At 32.1% G+C, this 17442-nt stretch overlaps 1 protein-coding gene across 1 annotated transcript in view; it reads left to right on the top strand.

Annotated features, from left to right (window-relative positions):
* The first annotated feature begins 247 nt into the window (after nt 1-247).
* LOC114328657 (uncharacterized) overlaps nt 248-17442 on the top strand; it is a 669257-nt gene continuing 652062 nt past the window's right edge. Inside the window, exon 1 of the mRNA XM_050659768.1 lies at nt 248-296. Coding sequence (XP_050515725.1) covers nt 248-296 — 49 coding nt within the window. The remainder of the gene's footprint in view (nt 297-17442) is intronic.

Below are 17442 nucleotides of genomic sequence, written 5' to 3' on the forward strand. Positions count from 1 at the left end.
ACATCTTCAGCGTACTATCCAAATAACAAAGTTGGTATTCCTACTTGGCATGTTCTGTCCACAAACAGGATTTTGTTTATATGCTGCATTCTATGTTTGTAATTTTTACTTTTAAGAACTTTGAAGAACAGATTTTACCGTTGCTCAAGTAGTTGTGAACATTGATGTAACTATTTAGCGTGTAATGAATCTCAATTATTAACTATAATAAGTAATAACAAATATTTTTTGCTTTTATTTCAGAGCAATGATACCATCCATTTGGATCTTCGTAGTTTTCTCCATGCATCTAAAAGGTAGGAAATATGCTAAATTTACATAATTCATTCATACTAACGTCGTTGTCAAAATTCCACTTCTGACGTCGTTGTCAAAGTGGAAGCCGAAACGTTAATAAAATTATTTTTTCAAATAAAATTGTTAGTCCTGTCGCCAGGGGGGGTACAACGGCCTCCTTAATTCAGATGGACTTACCCAAGTTTTTTTTATGTATTTTGACCCGTAGAACACGAATTTTTTGGTAACAGTTGATCTGGATGTCGATAAGTTTGTTATAAACAAAGAACTTGAGGAATTACATAACAGCGATTTTTCGCAAAACAAAACATTTTTTTGTATTTTTTGGGTGATTCTCAGCAAAAAATGGTTTTACAAGTTTTTTCGTAGGATGCATAGTTTTAGAGATAAACGCGGTTGAACTTTCAAAAAAATCGAAAAAGTGCAATTTTTGAACCCGAATAACTTTTGATTAAAAAATAAAATAACAATTCTGCTTACTGGATTTAAAAGTTCAAGTCAAATTCTATCGGTCATGATTATTAGCATTGTTAAAAATTAAGTTTTTATTTGTTAAAGAAAGCCATAAACATATAGTGTTTCTCGTGCCAATGCATGCGTTTTAATGTACGTAATCTACGTAGAAATTGTCTGTATGCGCCTACTCGTTCGATTAAAAATGGGAAATGCATTGAAAACATCATTCAATCACTATGTGTTTATAGCTTTGTTTAACAATAAAAAAATTAATTTTTAGCAATGAAAGTGATCAAAATCGATAGAATTTGACTTGAACTTTCAAATGCGGTAAGCAGAATTGCTATTTCATTTTTCAGTCAAAAGTTATTCGGGTTCAAAAATTGCAATTTTTTGATTTTTTGAAAGTTCAACCGCGTTTATGTCGAAAACTACATTTTACGAAAAAACTTGTAAAAACATTTTTTGCTTAGAATGACCCAAAAAGTACAAAACAGTGTTTTGATTTACGAAAAATCGCTGTTATGTGATTCCTCAAGTTCTTTGTTTATAACAATCTTATCGACATCCGGATCGACTGCTACCCAAAAAATTCGTGTTCTCTGAGTCAAAATACATAAAAAAAACTTTGGTAAGTCCATCTGAATTAAGGAGGCCGTTGTACCCCCACTGGCGACAGGACTATGTGGCTTATTTCCCAATTAAAATAGTTAATTACCAAAATGCCACTAATAAATAGCTTCAGAACAATATTCATTCATACTATTTCCCTAACTTTATTTGTACAAAATCTGTTGGAAAAAACAGACAAGAAAACTGCAAAGACACGTACCCACACACATACAAATGTACCGGGTGTCCCAATAAGAATGGCTCTCGGTCATGTCTCAGGAACCGTTTATAGTAGGGCTTTGAGAAAAAAATATTTATAACAAAAGTTGCCCCGGGAAAAGCCTGGAAGTTATTTTCATACTTGTAGGTCCACCGCTAGAGGGCATAATTGAATATTTAAAATTAAAAAATCAAAATTTCACAAAATTTACCTAATGAAAGGGCACTGGAAATACAAACATCGTATTCTTAATAAAATTCTGCGCATATTTGATTTCACAAGTTTAACTCTACCTTTGCAAATACGTTGTGGGGGTAAGTGGGAACGTTCTTATGAAAAAATGGCTGTAAGTCCGGTTCTGCTAAATCGAATTTTGCATACTTGGTCTTATTAAAAACAGCTCTCCGTCAGTGTAACTGTCCCTTTTTAGAAATAGCCTAATAACTAGTATGCAAGCTGGGAGGCGTTATTTAATTATTTTCAGAAATCTAGCTTTTTTTGGAAAATATTAAATACAAGCATGCATTTTTAATCCTGTATTACAAAATTAGACCAAATTAGCAACATAATACCGAAAGCCGCATGTCGATACCTTTTCTCTATCTCGAGATATCTTAAGAAACGTGTAAATTTTAAACAACTGTTAATGTCACCGGTAAACGAAGTTAAGGAAAAGTAGTGTGCTATGGAAAAACAAATAAACATTTTCCAGATGTAAACGTATATAATTAATTAAAACAACAATAAGACAAACAACACTATAAAATATAAAAAAGAAATAAAAGCAACTACTTACTTAGTGACGACCTAAATGTTCAAATTGTTGCCCATCATTTTCGATGCAAGCATTTACTCTTTCAAGAGTAGATTGGAGAGCAGTCTCAATTTCTGCTTTCGCAATGCTTTGAATGGCGTTTTGTATTCTGTAGATTCTAGATCATGTTTTCTCGCGTAGTGGGCCTAGCGGAAAAAACAAGGTCTTTAATCCGTCCCCATAAATAAAAGTCTAAAACAGTTAAATCTGTTGCTATTCAATCTACTCTTGAAAGAGTTAATGCTTGCATCCAACATGATGGACAACAATTTGAACATTTAGGCAGTCACTAAGACTAAGTAAGTAGTTGCTTTTATGTCTTTGTTTTATTTTATAGTGTTGTTTGTTTTACTGTTGTTTCAAATAATTATATACGTTTACATCTGGAAAATGTTTTTGTTTTTTCCATAGCCCACTACTTTTCCTTAACCTCGTTTATCGGTGACAGTAACAGTTATGGTTTAAAATTTACACATTTCTTAAGATATCTCGAGATATAAAAAAGGTATCGACATGCGGTTTTCGGTATTATGTTGCTAATTTGGTCTAATTTTGTAATACAGGATTAAAAATTCATACTTGTATTTAATATTTTTCAAAGAAAACTAGATTTCTGAAAATAATTAAATAACGCCTCCTAGCTTGCATATTACTTATGACGCTATATCGAAAATAAGATACTTACATTGATGAAAAATAGCTGTTTCCAATAAGACCAAGTATGCAAAATTCGATTTAGCAGAAGCGGACTTACAGCCATTTTTTCATAACAAGGTTCCCACATACCCCACCTCTTATTTGCAAAGGTAGACTTAAACTTGTGAAATCAAATATGCGCAGAATTTTATGAAGAATACGATGATTGGATTTCCAGTGCTATTTTCATTAGGTACATTTTGTAAAATTTTGATTTTTGAATCTTTGATATTCAATTACGCCCTTTAGCGATGGACCTACAATTATGAAAATAAATTCCAGGCTTTTCCCGTGGTAACTTTTGTTACTATAAACTATAAACGGTTCCTGAGATATGGTCGAGAGCCATTCTTATTGGGACACCCGGTACAAACTATCGTTTTTTACTCTACTTCAATATATTTGTGCACTTTAGTCATTGACATCGACCCCTTTACACAAAAGTTGACGCTTCTCGCCCCCTATGGTTACGTTATCAGAGCATAAAGCCATGTACAAATGCAGGCTTAGCCGATTTTGGCTCTTTCGGAAGTGAAGCACACCAGGCATATTCAGCTGGGAGGAAGTGCGTTCATAACTGGTGGTAGCTGGTAGCTGGAGAGAGAAACTGAAAGTGCCGAGATGAAATATGCATGTTACGGGAAATAATTGATCAAATCTCTCATGAAATATGTATCAACCAACGTCATGGCTGTCTCTTTTTTGCTACCGGAGCGAGGTGACAGAGACACAGCGGTACAGGGCAAAGTTCACAAATGTTGCAGTTATCAGTATGCTAAATATACAGGGTGTTTCATTAATAATTGTCCATATATTAACTGGAGGAACCTTAGCACAAAATACAAAGATTTAACCTAAAACACTTAAATAAAATGTGGTTCCTTACTGAGTTACAGGGTGTTTTATCTAAAAATTTAAAAATTATTTTTGCTTAGCATTTTAAAACTATTGAACGTATCCTTTTCATACTTGGCAGTAAGTATAGGTACTGTACAAACTACTAAATTGTGTTAAACAAACGTTTCTCGCTATTACCAGAGGCTTACGACGGGGAAAGTGAATGGTTGACCCTTCCCAAATTCTACGCCACTGGCGGAATTGCTATTTTATTTCAATTTTTGGATTCTGCGATACTTTCTATCAAAATAATATACTCTTCATTCGTAACGATAATGTCATTAGTTTTCGAGATCTTTGAAGTTAAAAATGAAACGACGCGGTTATTTTGGTTAATGTATTGTGTCGCTTCGTTTTTAATTTCAAATATCTCGAAAACTAATCATTTTATCGTTACGAATGAAGAGATTATTTACATAGAAAGTATTGGAATATCAAAAAATTACATTAAAATAGAAATTTCGTCAGTTGCGTAGAATTTGGGAAGGGTCAACCAGCCACTATCCCCTGTCGTACGCCTCTGGTAGTAGCTAGAAACGTTTTTTTATCTTAGTTTAGTAGGTTGTACAGTACCTACACTTTGTGCCAAGTATGATAAGGATACGTCAAATAGTTTTAAAGTACTGGGTACAAATAATTTTTAAATTATCTTAAATTAATCAAAATAACTGTGCCGTTTCATATATCTAGAAAAGCTTCAAATATCTAGAAAACTAATGACTTTATCGTTACCAATAAAGAGTAAATTATTTACGTAGAAATTATGGGAGTGCCTAAAAATGGCACTAAAATAGTAATTCCTCCAGTGGCGTAGAATTTGAGAAGGGTCAACCATTCACTATCCCCTGTCGTACGCCTCTGGTAGTAGCTAGAAACTTTTGTTTATCACAGTTTAGTAGGGTATATAATAGTCGCATTTTCTGCCAAGTATGAAAAGGATACGTCAAACACTTTTAAAATGCTGAGCAAAAATATTTTTTAAATTTTTAGATAAAACACCCTGCAGCTCAGTAAGGAACCACATTTTATTTAAGTGTTTTAGGTTAGATCTTCGTATTTTGTTCTAAGGTTTCTCCAGTTACTATATGGACAATTATTAATCAAACACCCTGTATATATGCAATGTAAATACTAGCAAACGAACAAGTGAATGGTATGATAACAAAATTTATACATATGTAGATTGAGTTGGATGACGGTATAGACTTTGTTCTTTATGAATAAAATGGCTTAAAAAAATAAAAATTAAATATTTGTTTAAAAGCGACTTTATCATTAATAGCCCAATAAATGACCTTTTTGGAGTGTAATTGCAACTCCGAATTGCATGAAAATTTGGATTTAGGTTCTACTCACCCTCCACTTCAAAGTTGAATTTGTGCCGTTGGTTGCTTTTACTTGGGGGGTGACATTTACCCCTTCTCGAGGGGTGAAAAACGCGTGTTTAAAATAAGGCAGGAAATTGATAAATTTACTTATTTTAAGACCTTTTGTTGTATAAATTTGTTTTCGTAAGATAATACTTTTCGAGTTATTCGCGATTTAAAATGTTGATTTTTCGACAAAAAAACTACGTTTCAAAACTACCGTTTTTCCCAAATAACTTAAAAAGTAAAATATTTTATCGAAAAAATATTTTTAGCGAAAGTGTAGCATATAAAAAAAACGAAAAAAATGGTGTACCAGTAAAGTCTACAAATTGAGTAGAAGCAAAGTTGTAGCTCATGAAAAATACGTTCTTATTCGTCTAATTCCAAATCGAATAATTCAACGCGAAATCACCGAAGAAATAAGCGTTTTTCGGGAAAACCTTATTAACATTTTTAAATATCGAAAAAAAGTTTATTATTTGTTTTTTACAAAAGTATACAGCATCAAAAATAAACGAGTTACACTGAAAAAAAAAGTTGGCCGCTTTTTTTTTGGTAAAAAAAAATCGTGAAAACCTCCCTCTATTTAGCACGCTAAATGAAATTAATCGTTTGGCTTTACCATCTATTTTAACTGTATGTGTATTGTTTATATGATCTGTAAGTTTGATGGTTTGAAGTGCTTATTTTTGAAAACATTTGGTTTTATAGTAAAAAAAAATTTCTAAAAATTTCTGAAAAATTTCATTTTTTTAATATAACTTAAAAAGTATTAGTGATAAGAAAAATCTTAAAGAGTAAAAAAAATGTAGGTTTTGCTATTATAAATATGCTAGTTTCATTTTGTTTCTCCGTAATACAAAAATTGGTTGAGATATGGCTGTTCAAAATTGGCATACACTCGTGATTAGTGGCCCATTCAAGCTTTCTCAATTATAACCCTTTCAAAAATAAACACGTTAAACCGGTAAGACTGACATATCATATAAAAAATAGATAGGTAAGTAAATTGTTTGTAAAGCGGTAGCGATTAATTTCATTTGGGGAGCTAAACACGGCGAGATTTTCATGATTTTTTACAAAAAAAAAGAGGGCCAACTTTATTTTGAGCGTAACTCGCTTATTTTTAACGCTAAAACTTTTGTTAACAATTAAAACAAAGCTTTGTATAAACACTTTAAAAAAGTTTAAATGGTTTTTTCCCGAAAAGTGCTTAATTTTTCAGTGATTTCACCTTGAAATATTCGATTTGGAATTAGACGAATAAGAACGTATTTTTCATGAGCTACAACTTTGTTTTTGTTTGATTGATAGACTTTACTGATACACCATTTCTTTGGGTTTTTTATAAGCTACACTTTTGCTAGGGATATTTTTTCGATAAAATATTTAGTTTTTGAGTTATTTGCGAAAAACCGGCAGAAAACGTAGTTTTTTGTCGAAAAATCAACATTTTCAATGGCAAATAACTCGAAAAGTATTGACTTAAGTAAAAACTCTACAGAACAAAAGTTGCTTAAAATCAGTCAATTTATCCATTTCCGGTCTTATCTTGAACGTGTGTTTTTTCACCCCCGAGAAGGGGTGACTGTCACCCCCCAAGTAAAAGCAACCAACGGCACAATTTCAACTTTGAAGTGGAGGGTAAGTAGAACCTAAATCCAAATTTTCATGCAATTCGGAGTTGCCCCTGAAAATTATACGGTATCGCCGAATTTCCCGTTCATTTACTGGGCTATAATTATATATTCAAATTTATTAATTCAACATAAATATATTTATCTCACTATGTACAACCTCCTAAACTAACTAATAGGCTAAGAGATTGCCTGAGTTTTCAGCTTCACTTACAAGAAACAATCAATCTGAAAGTTTCACTAAAAACTAGATTGTGAACTTGATAAAGAGATGGAATATTATATTAAAGAAATTCAGCAAGCTGCGTAGAATACCTCACCTAAATAATAATTATCCAAAAGAAATTAGAAAATTTATCGAGGAGAACAGAAAACTCAGAAGGATCTGGCAGTGCTCTACAGCTTCATCTGATAAAACTAAACTTGACAATACTCAACAGATTAATAGAGAAATTATAAAAAACAAAAAATAATTAGTTAATAACTACCTAAGAGTACTAACAAATGGAGCACAACTGATTATTGCCTCTGGAGAACCACTAAGAGATTAAAACAACTGATCGTGCCAAATTCTCAATTAAGAAATACAGATGGAAGCTGGACAAAAGCAATTTGGAAAAGGCTAATATATCTAGAGGAAACATTCCAGCCAAATGAGGGTGATAACACACTTGATTTGGAAAACATCACAGAGGAAGAAGGTGAAAATAAACTAGTCTCTCCAAAGAAGCATCTAACGAAATTAAAGGAAACATTAATCCCAGGAAAGCACCTGAGTTCGATTTAACTACCGGGGAAATTTTAAAACAACTCCCTAGAAAAGCCATAGAAAAGCTGATATATCTTATAAGGCTCCGTTCAGATGAGTATATATTTCCAAGATATGGCAAGTGGTGAAGGTCATAATGATCCTTAAACCTGGAAAACAACCAAATACAATGCCATCGTTCAGGCCGAGTTCCCTATTACCTGTAATTTTGAAGCGGTACGAGAAACTAGAAACATATACACTAAGGCTCTAATTTCATCACACCAGCTCGGGTTCCGAGAAAGTCATTTAATTATTGACCCAGTCGATAGAATAACGAATATAATAGAGATGTCACCAGAAGAAAAGAAATTGGCTCCGCTGTCTTCATCGACGTGACGCAAGTATAGCACGAAGGACTCAAATACAAATTAAGCAGAATTTTGCCCAGACAATGTACACATAAGAAAGTTACAATATCAGGGACACGTAATGGGGGGACAGCGATGTGAACTGCTAAGACTGATCATACAGGGAAGATAAGAGTAGGAAGGAGTATAGGAAGAAGGAGAGTGTCATGGTTGAAGAATTTAAGGGACTGGTTTAAATGCAGTTCCATATAACTCTTCAGAGCAGCGGTAGATAGAGTAAAGATAGTGATGATGATATCAACCTCCGATTGGTAGACGGTACTTAAAGGAGAATGTGCACATAATTATTGGAATTTTATATATTAGATAGAGATTTCAGGATTAAGCAAGAAGGAGCCTGCTCGGAACTAAAAGAAATCAATGCAGGTGGACCACAAGGTACTGTGTTAGGACCAGTCGTGGCTCTTGAAAAAGACCCCCATCCGGTTGAAGATGAATATATAGCTTTTGCGATGAAAGTTGAATATCTTTTGAATGATACATTCTTAATTTATTATGGCACCGAGGTAGTTATAATATGGCACTCTTTTTACTGGAGTTTGGTTAACTTTGAGTTGACCTTCTGTTATCCTCTTCTTGCTAATGATCTCAAGCTTTGTTCACGAGAAATATCTCGAGAACTAAAGGCAACAGAATCATGAAAATTGGACTGAAGCGGTTTTGAAAGATGATCTATTAAATGAAAATATTTTCATCTCTTTGCAACTTTCGGTTATACCGGAAGTTGCTTATAACTTCGTTTTTTTAAATGGGACACCCTGTATATTTTTACATTTTTGGATTCTCCTCAATATCTTCTTTCTTATAGTATGAGGTTTTGTAATGTTATACAGGGTATTTTAAAAGATATTTACGTTTATTTATTAATTTCGTAACAATATTCACACCCTGTAGAATTGTAATACTTTGACATTAAAAGCTTTGCTTACGTTCAAGTGATTTTTAATATAGTCCACTATTGTTAAGAATCATTAGTATAGCTAATTTTGAAATTTTAGTATACAGGGTTGGTCGAAACTCGGAATGAATATTTTCTGAGTTTTCTTAAATGGAACACCCTGTATTTTAGTATTGTAATGAAATGATATTTTATGGTACTTTTTTATTTTATAAATATTCCCTATGCCTAACTGCTTTAATTTGTGAGGTATTGGTGATTCAAGCTAAACATTAATTGCAACAAAAAATACGTAAAATTTTATTAGGTTGGCCGTGAAAATATTCAATCACAAATAATTTTTCAGAAATAAATACATATTATTCCAGACTGATCCTTAAAATTACCAATAATGGTTTAGCAATCAAAATACCTACGTAGTTCAGATTGTTGGTGCGATTAACAATTAAGCACAAATTAAAGCAGTTAGGTATAGGGAATGCTTAAAAAATAAAAAAGTACCAAAAAATATCATTTCATTACAATACTAACATACAGGGTGGTCCTTTTAAGAAAACTCAAAAAATACTCATTCCGAGTTTCGACCAACCCTGTATACTCAAATTAAAAATTTAGCTATACTAATGATTCTTAACAATAGTAGACTATATTAAAAATCATTTGAACGTAAGTAGAGTTTTAGACGTCAAACTACTACATTTCTACAGGGTGTGAATATTGCTACGAAATTAATAAAAAAACGTAATTATCTTTTAAAATACCCTGTATAACATTACAAAACCTCATATTTTAAGAAAGAGGACATCGAAGAGAATTCAAAAATCTAAAAATATACAGGGTGTCCCATTAAAAAAACGAAGTTATAAGCAACTTCCGGTATAACCGGAAGTAGCAAATAGATGAAAATATTTTCATTAAATAGATGACGCCTTTTATTTGCCTCACCCTGTATATTTCGTTTATATTGACTGCAATACGTGATTTTGTCAATAACTATTTGTAGGACTTCTCAGACCATCATCATCATCAATTAGCGCTGATTTCTTCATTGTTGAACATAGGCCTCCTCCAGGTATTTTCATCTTCTTCTGTTTTGTGGCACTGTTACCCAATTGGTCCCAATTCTTTTGAGGTCGCCGACCTATCACGTTGGGGTCTTCCCCGGCTGCGCTTGTCTGCCCATGGTCCCTATTAAAATAATTTTTGTCCGCCTGCCATCTTTCATTGTGGCAACATGTCCAGTCCATCTTCAATTTTGCCTTGTAATACGTTCGTAAATATCATCGAGTGGAGTTCGTCTACGCATTCCTTGATTCGGGAAGAATATTATGTTTTTCAAGGAACCCAGTGAGTCGTCTTTTATTTATCATTCTTTTTCCAAGAAGTTTGCAAGTGGTACAAGTGAGAGATATCGGAAGAAACGATTTGGGAGTTAGGAGGATTGAAAGCTTTTTAATTGGAATAGTTATAATAAATATCTGGGAATTTATGTGTGTTCCAGATAAGATAATATATTTCGAGGAGTTTGGAGAGAGATATATTGGAGAGGTTTTTTTAAAAAGATATAAGGGATGTCATCGGAAGTCTAGCAGATTTTCTACATGAATACAAAGCAAATTTTAGTTTATGTGGGGTAAAAGAATTCGTTGATATTATCTATTTTCATTAATATTGCTATTAAATAAAGTCAGTTTGTTAACAAACCATACGAGTTCACATTATAAATAACGACTCGCTCATTTCACTCTTGCTCGTGTAAACATAACTTTTCTCTAAGCGTGTTCAGCCGGGTTAACTTTATTCCATTATAATATATCAGTAAATTCAGAAGCGATGCTAATAAAATAGATACCATTGTTAGATATCCTCCCTATACAAACATACATACATATAATATATGTTAAAGCTCACTGGAACAATACGATAACATCCATGAAGAGAATTAAAAATTTATCAAATCCCTCATGAAATATACATCACCGGCAAATGTCAAATTATTTTCAGCAAATATTATCTTTTTTTATTCATCATATAGTCAGAAGAAGATGTATGAGTTGTTTTAGAAAATTAGTCTACACCTTAAAAGGTGTCATACTGTCATGACATTCGATATGAATATTTTACATACAGTTGTAGAGCTCTACTTTTATTTTATTCCACAAGTTCCAGAGCTTTGTTTTATAAATTAGATAAAACTCTAGAACTTAAAGTATCTATTAAAAAAAAATAAAAATTCATACCATTTTTATTCAGTTGCAATGCGAAGGCAAAACTGTTTTATTTTTCACTTAGTACTGTAATGGAATTGTTTTTTTTAAGGAAATTAAAAAAAATTAAATTTATATCAACGACCATAAAATCATAGTTTTTCATCACCCCGTATATGACCAAGATTGTATAGAATTTAATTTTGCTATTAAACAAGTGTTTTGAAAAAATTAAAACGATTAGTGGTAATTATTCGACGAAATGGACGGTACATTAACAAACAAGTGGGTGATTAGAAAGTGGACAGAGCGTTGACGGGACAATAACGTTTTTAAGATCCTTCCGGGAAGGTATTTTAATGTGGTAAACAAACTGTATTAGTTTTAAATTATAAAAGTAGAGAGTAGTAAAGAACTAATTATGATATTCTTTGAAATTTGACAAATTGTAAAAGTTGTTGGAAGAATATTTGGTTTCTTAAGAAATAAATGGTTTGAGAGAGGTTGTTGTTTATTGGATGGAAAATATCAGGAGAAGGGATAATGAATGTGAGAGAATGGATTTGAGAGAAAAAGAAAGACACTGTAATTGACATCGGAAGAGAGCAGTCCAAATTTTTAAAGTGTAGAATCAGTGTGGAGTGGTGTGATCGGTCTTTGCTAGCAGAATCAAGTTGAAACCAAATCGTCGACCGGTTGAAGAGATAATTTTCCTGGTCCGAAGGGAATTCCTTTGTTTTGTCTAGAACGAGTAGCTGATTATTATCCGTTTGTGCACAAGATATTCGAGCAAGTCCTGTGTGTTTTTCTTGGAAGCGGTTTGGACGAGAGGGACTTTTTCGCAACATCCAGAGAGTATGTGTTGGGAGAATCAAGGACGGCGCAATCCAGAAAACAAGGGAGTGAAGAATAAAAGGTTAGTCAAATCATTTATCGGAATTGAGAAAATTTGTTTATATCAAAACCATATTTGTTTATTTGTTTATTGAACAATTTTTTTAACGCAGTTAGTCATTTCAAATTTGAGAAATCAATTCAAAAGAAGAAAAGTAAAATTCATTCAATTTAGTATGAGTAAATAAGAAATTAATCAAATAAATATTTTGTCAAAACAAGGAGATATCAGAGTTAGAGTTTAATTTATTAAGTTAGAGATTGTTGCAACAAAGTTAAATTTTAGCATTTTTTGAATCTTATGTACACGGCTTATTTGATAAAAACAATAGATTACATTTATATGATTTTGAGTGTTTTCAATTTCCCTGTTTCTACCCTGGAAGAAGTAAGCAACTAGAAATACTAGAAGCCACAGATCACAGGTATTGTATCAAATACAAGATTAGCCCTGAGAATAAAATTTAATTGGAATTTAGTTGTGTTTTTACATAGGCAAGAAATAAAATAATTGAATAATCAATTTAATTAAGAATTTGCTAATTAATCTAAATAAATAGAAAAAGTAGAGCATAACAGTACAGAGAGCGTAAACCAACACTCTGAATCGACGATTTTCGCCTCTTGTTGGAGGCATCATCAGAGAAGTGTAGGTTTGCTGTTCTCTACCCAAAGTGACCAACCTCCGAGAGTTACTCCTCACACTGCAACTGACGCTATGGAGTAGGTGCCTAGCGGCATCTGATAAATGAAAGATAAAGTTTTTCAACCTCATAAAAATATTTAAAAATATTTTTAAAATATATTTAATTGAAAAAGTTATTTGACCATTTTCCTGGTGACACCTCCATGGCTTTTAAAAATTGCAAGCCAGATAGATGCTACAGTGAAGACAAGAGGGAATTCTAAAAGTTGCAATTCACAACCCCGTCTACAGCTTGGTAAATTTCAACGGAAAATGGACCTACATAGTTACTCTATAGGAGTAATAATAATCATCATCATCAATGGCGCTACAACTCTTCGTGAGTCTTTGCCGCGTTTACTATGGATGGATTTTACTTATGAGTTCATGACCGCCTGTTTTAATTAGCTCGGCATCAATATTGTCCAGACCAGGGGATTTATCGTTTTTAAGCGTTTTTATGGCATGCGTAATTTCTTCCATGCTTGGTGGGGGTATTTCTAATTCGACCGTTTGATACTCATGTTCTCCGTTGTTTCCACCATTTTCATTACTTTCATCAGTGAAATTTTGGATATTCCGTTTCATTTTCACTTATTTCCAAAATCTGAAACCTATTTCTTAATTATACTTAGTACTATCTTTGATATTTTCCTTCTTTCAACTTCGCCACATTCCATCTTTTGATCTTTGTGTGTTTATCTATTGTTTGTGTTGAAATTCTTGTTCTGAGCTTGGCCTTTACAAGAAAATCGTCTGTGTCGCTATCTGGCCCTCTCATATTTCTTACGCTTATTATGCTGCTAGAATGTCTCCCATCAATCAATACGTGATCTATTTGATTATTTGTTCTTCCATCGTTTGATCTCCATGTTGCCTTGTGGATCTTTTTCCTAGCGAACTGGGTGCTTTTGATGGCTAAGTTACAGCCTGTCGCAAAATCGACCAAACGTGATCCATTATCGTTTGTAACTTCATGTAGACTATATCTTCCTGCCACCGGTATTACGTAATCTTCTGTGCCTACCTTTGCGTTTAGATCACCTAGTATTATTTTAATATCGTGGTTAGGTGCTTCTATGTATAGTAGAGTAATAATAATAGAAAAATAAAAATGTATACCATTTTTATTCAGTAGCAGGCAAAACTAAATTTGCCTTTGCATTGCAACAATTCATTACTCTTGTTCTGATCTTCTGTTATCTCGATATCCGGTACTGCATGGGCTGTGTTTGTTGGTACTTGGTATCTTGGTAGGGCTTTATAGAAATACACAATTTTTGAAATATTTTTACCGAAATCCGTGTTAATCTTATATTTTACACATAATGTATATCAGAATTATATCTAAACTGTAATAAATAAATTGCTATAATCAATAAAACACTCTAGTAATGAACTGCTATCCACAACATTGCATAAACGCTAAATAATAAATGCACAGCAATACATTATTTACCTCAGGAACTCAAACAGTTTATTTCCTTAAGAATTATTTATTTACGATGTATTATAAAGTTAAGCTTACAGAAAATGCAGTTATAAAGTTTAAACATTGAGTCACTGATATAGCTGAAGTAAAAGCTTTAACGACAGTGGCTCACATCAATTTTCATTAAGGCGTTTACACACAGCCTTGCCAGCGATAATTATTTTATAGTGTATAAACGTTATTGCTGTTTTGAAATGCTAATTTCTCTTATCGGGCTGAAATATCAACAGTAATATATTTGTTTTATGATAACGGTTTCTAAGATTGAAATTTATTGTTTGTTTTTTTTTTGTTTAACTTAATTCATATCAATCCAACTGTATCATCTAACTTTAAGACAGCCAAAGAAAATAATCGGAGGAGGTAGGTATCATAAAACTGTTAAGTTTGAGAGAGTCAAATAAAATAATGCGATAAGGGATGAAAGAGACGAAGAAGAAAACGCTTCCACATAAAAGGAAATTATTGAAACAATGAAAAGTTTAAAATCAGGAAAAGCAGCAGGATTGGATGAAATTGATACACTGAATTCATAAACAAATAATAAAATAATAGGAAACTCAGAAAATATGCGAATGGAGTGGAGATAGGAGTATATAATAACGATATACAAAAAAAAATTAGAGATACCATTAAATATAGAGAAAATGACAGGAGCGCAGAGATAACTGAACAAGTAAAAGCGAGCAACATAGCATTTATTGTAAATATCAAAAACTACTAAAAGACAGACATACCAGCAAAATCACCAAAATAAAAATACATAAAACAGCAATCAGACCTGTAATAATTTACGCAGCGGAGAGAATGTGCCTGACTAATAGAGTCGAAGAGAAGCTAAAGATGATAGAAAGGAAGATCCTGAGAAGAATGTTTGGTCCAAAAAATCTAAGACAGATAGTTAAGACAATTATTTAACAACAAGAGAAATAATCAGAGAAATGTAGAAGATATAGTCAGACACATAAAAACTCAATGGCTCAGCCATGTATTAAGACGGGAAAAAATCTACAAATACAAGATATGGAGGTAGATCAAAGAGATCAGTCAGAAAAGATATCAACATAATCAAGATACCTAACTGGAAAACAAAAATAGAAGATAGAAAGGAATCGAACTAAATCACCAATCGATCGAAATCACACAACAACCTGCGAAGGAAGGCAACATAGAATAAGAAAACAAAAAACAGGAAGAAAAAAATTATTAAAATAGTTCCATAAGCAAAAAAGTACTTACTATCGCAACTTGTTAACATTTTAAGGCTTCGGTCTTTTATCTACCTTGTACAAAATATTTTCTGATGATATACAGATACCAAAATAATCCCTCTAAACATTGTAAACATCCATCATTCTAGTGTTAATTACCTGTAATCATGAGCTTGCAATATTCTAGTCCGTTGTGAGGTAAAAAAGCGAAAAAAGTGTAATTTTTCGCTGAAATTTTATAAAAATCGTGTAAGACAATATTCCTAATTTTAATAAAATCTTTCCAAAATTCTTATTAAATTTATTCAGTCCGCATCTTGAAGATTATCGTCCCTAATCTCGGACTATCCCCAACAATTTACGTTCGTCTAAATTCATCTTCATAAAACAAGAAAAATACAATTTGCCCAGCGAGTTCTTTTCGAGTAAACAAAGGGGCTTTCCTTATTGCAGAGAACATTGCGACAAAAGATAATAGGTTCATTAAAAAAACTGTGAAGATTTTCACTCGGGCTCTCTTTTTCGTAATATAAATTAATAACCGAGTGTAAACAGGAAAGAACTTTTAATAGTGGACTAAATAATGTTTCTTATCGAAATGCACATCTTGGAGAAGTTATAATTTATGAAAAGCTTTACAAGTATTTTAAATTACATACGGGGTAGAGTCTAAATGAAGCTCGTCAGCAATTTTTTTCTTATCGTAGTCGAGGAAATGATACTGAAAAAATGGCAAGACCTCGCAATTTTTCGTCCAGCATCGATTTGTACAAAAATTTGGAATTAGGCTCATTTTACCCTCTAGTTCATTTTCTATATTGAGCCGTTGTACGCTTTTCGTTTTTAAGGGTGAAAACTACCCCTAATTGTAAAAAATTATAAAATAACATTTTAAACTTTAATATTGTCAACATTTGGTTCTTATTAGTTACATAATGATTTTTTTATGTTTTAAGATATAATATCATAATATTTCAACCCTTACAACCAACCTTGTTGGAGCTATATATAAAAAATTGACTTATCCCAAAGAATAATTTCGGCTTGCATCGATTTACATAAAAATTTGAAATTAGGATCATCTCACCCTGTACTTCATATTCTATGTTGTTCTGAAGCTATTTCCTTGTGGCATTTTTATAACTAAGTATTTTCTATGGGAAATAAGCCCCAATTTTACTAAAAAATGAATTTATTAACGTTTCGAAGCCCAAATCGAGTTTCGTTGTCAAAATACAATAGTATTTTGTATTTTGACAACGAAACCCGATTTGGGCTTCGAAACGTTAATAAATTCCTTTTTTAGTAAAATTGTGGCTTATTTCCCATAGAAAATACTTTATTCATATTCTATATCATGTCCAAGGGCGTTGATTATTTTTAGGGGTGTAAACTACCCCTTATTGTCAAAAATTATATACAAACATTGTAAGCTTTATTATGGGTAAAATTTGGTTTTGATTGGTTAAATAATGATTGTTTTATGCTAAAGAATATAATATCATATTTCAACCCTTAAAAACCACCCTTAATAACATTGCAATTTTTATAAGTAGATAATTTAATAGATCTATACAGAAAAAAAAATAGAATTAAAGAATTACAAAAACATTTACACAAAATTACGAATTTACAAATATGTACAAATACAAATAGTTTTAATAATATAATAATAATAAACCGACTTTTATTTCCAAAAAATAATAAGTATAACAAAAATGTACATTCTCTAAAGTAGAGGGCGAAGTTTATTTTTGCTGTGTTCTAAGACACAACAAAAGTATTCTTCCACTTAACCCCACAATTCTTCCACTTAACTAGTTTTTTAGTCATCTTCCAGTATACGAACTAGTTCTGTGGTATTATATACATTGAAA

The sequence above is a fragment of the Diabrotica virgifera genome, chromosome 8, assembly GCF_917563875.1.
Source record: "Diabrotica virgifera virgifera chromosome 8, PGI_DIABVI_V3a".
Taxonomy (NCBI): Eukaryota; Metazoa; Arthropoda; class Insecta; order Coleoptera; family Chrysomelidae; genus Diabrotica; species Diabrotica virgifera.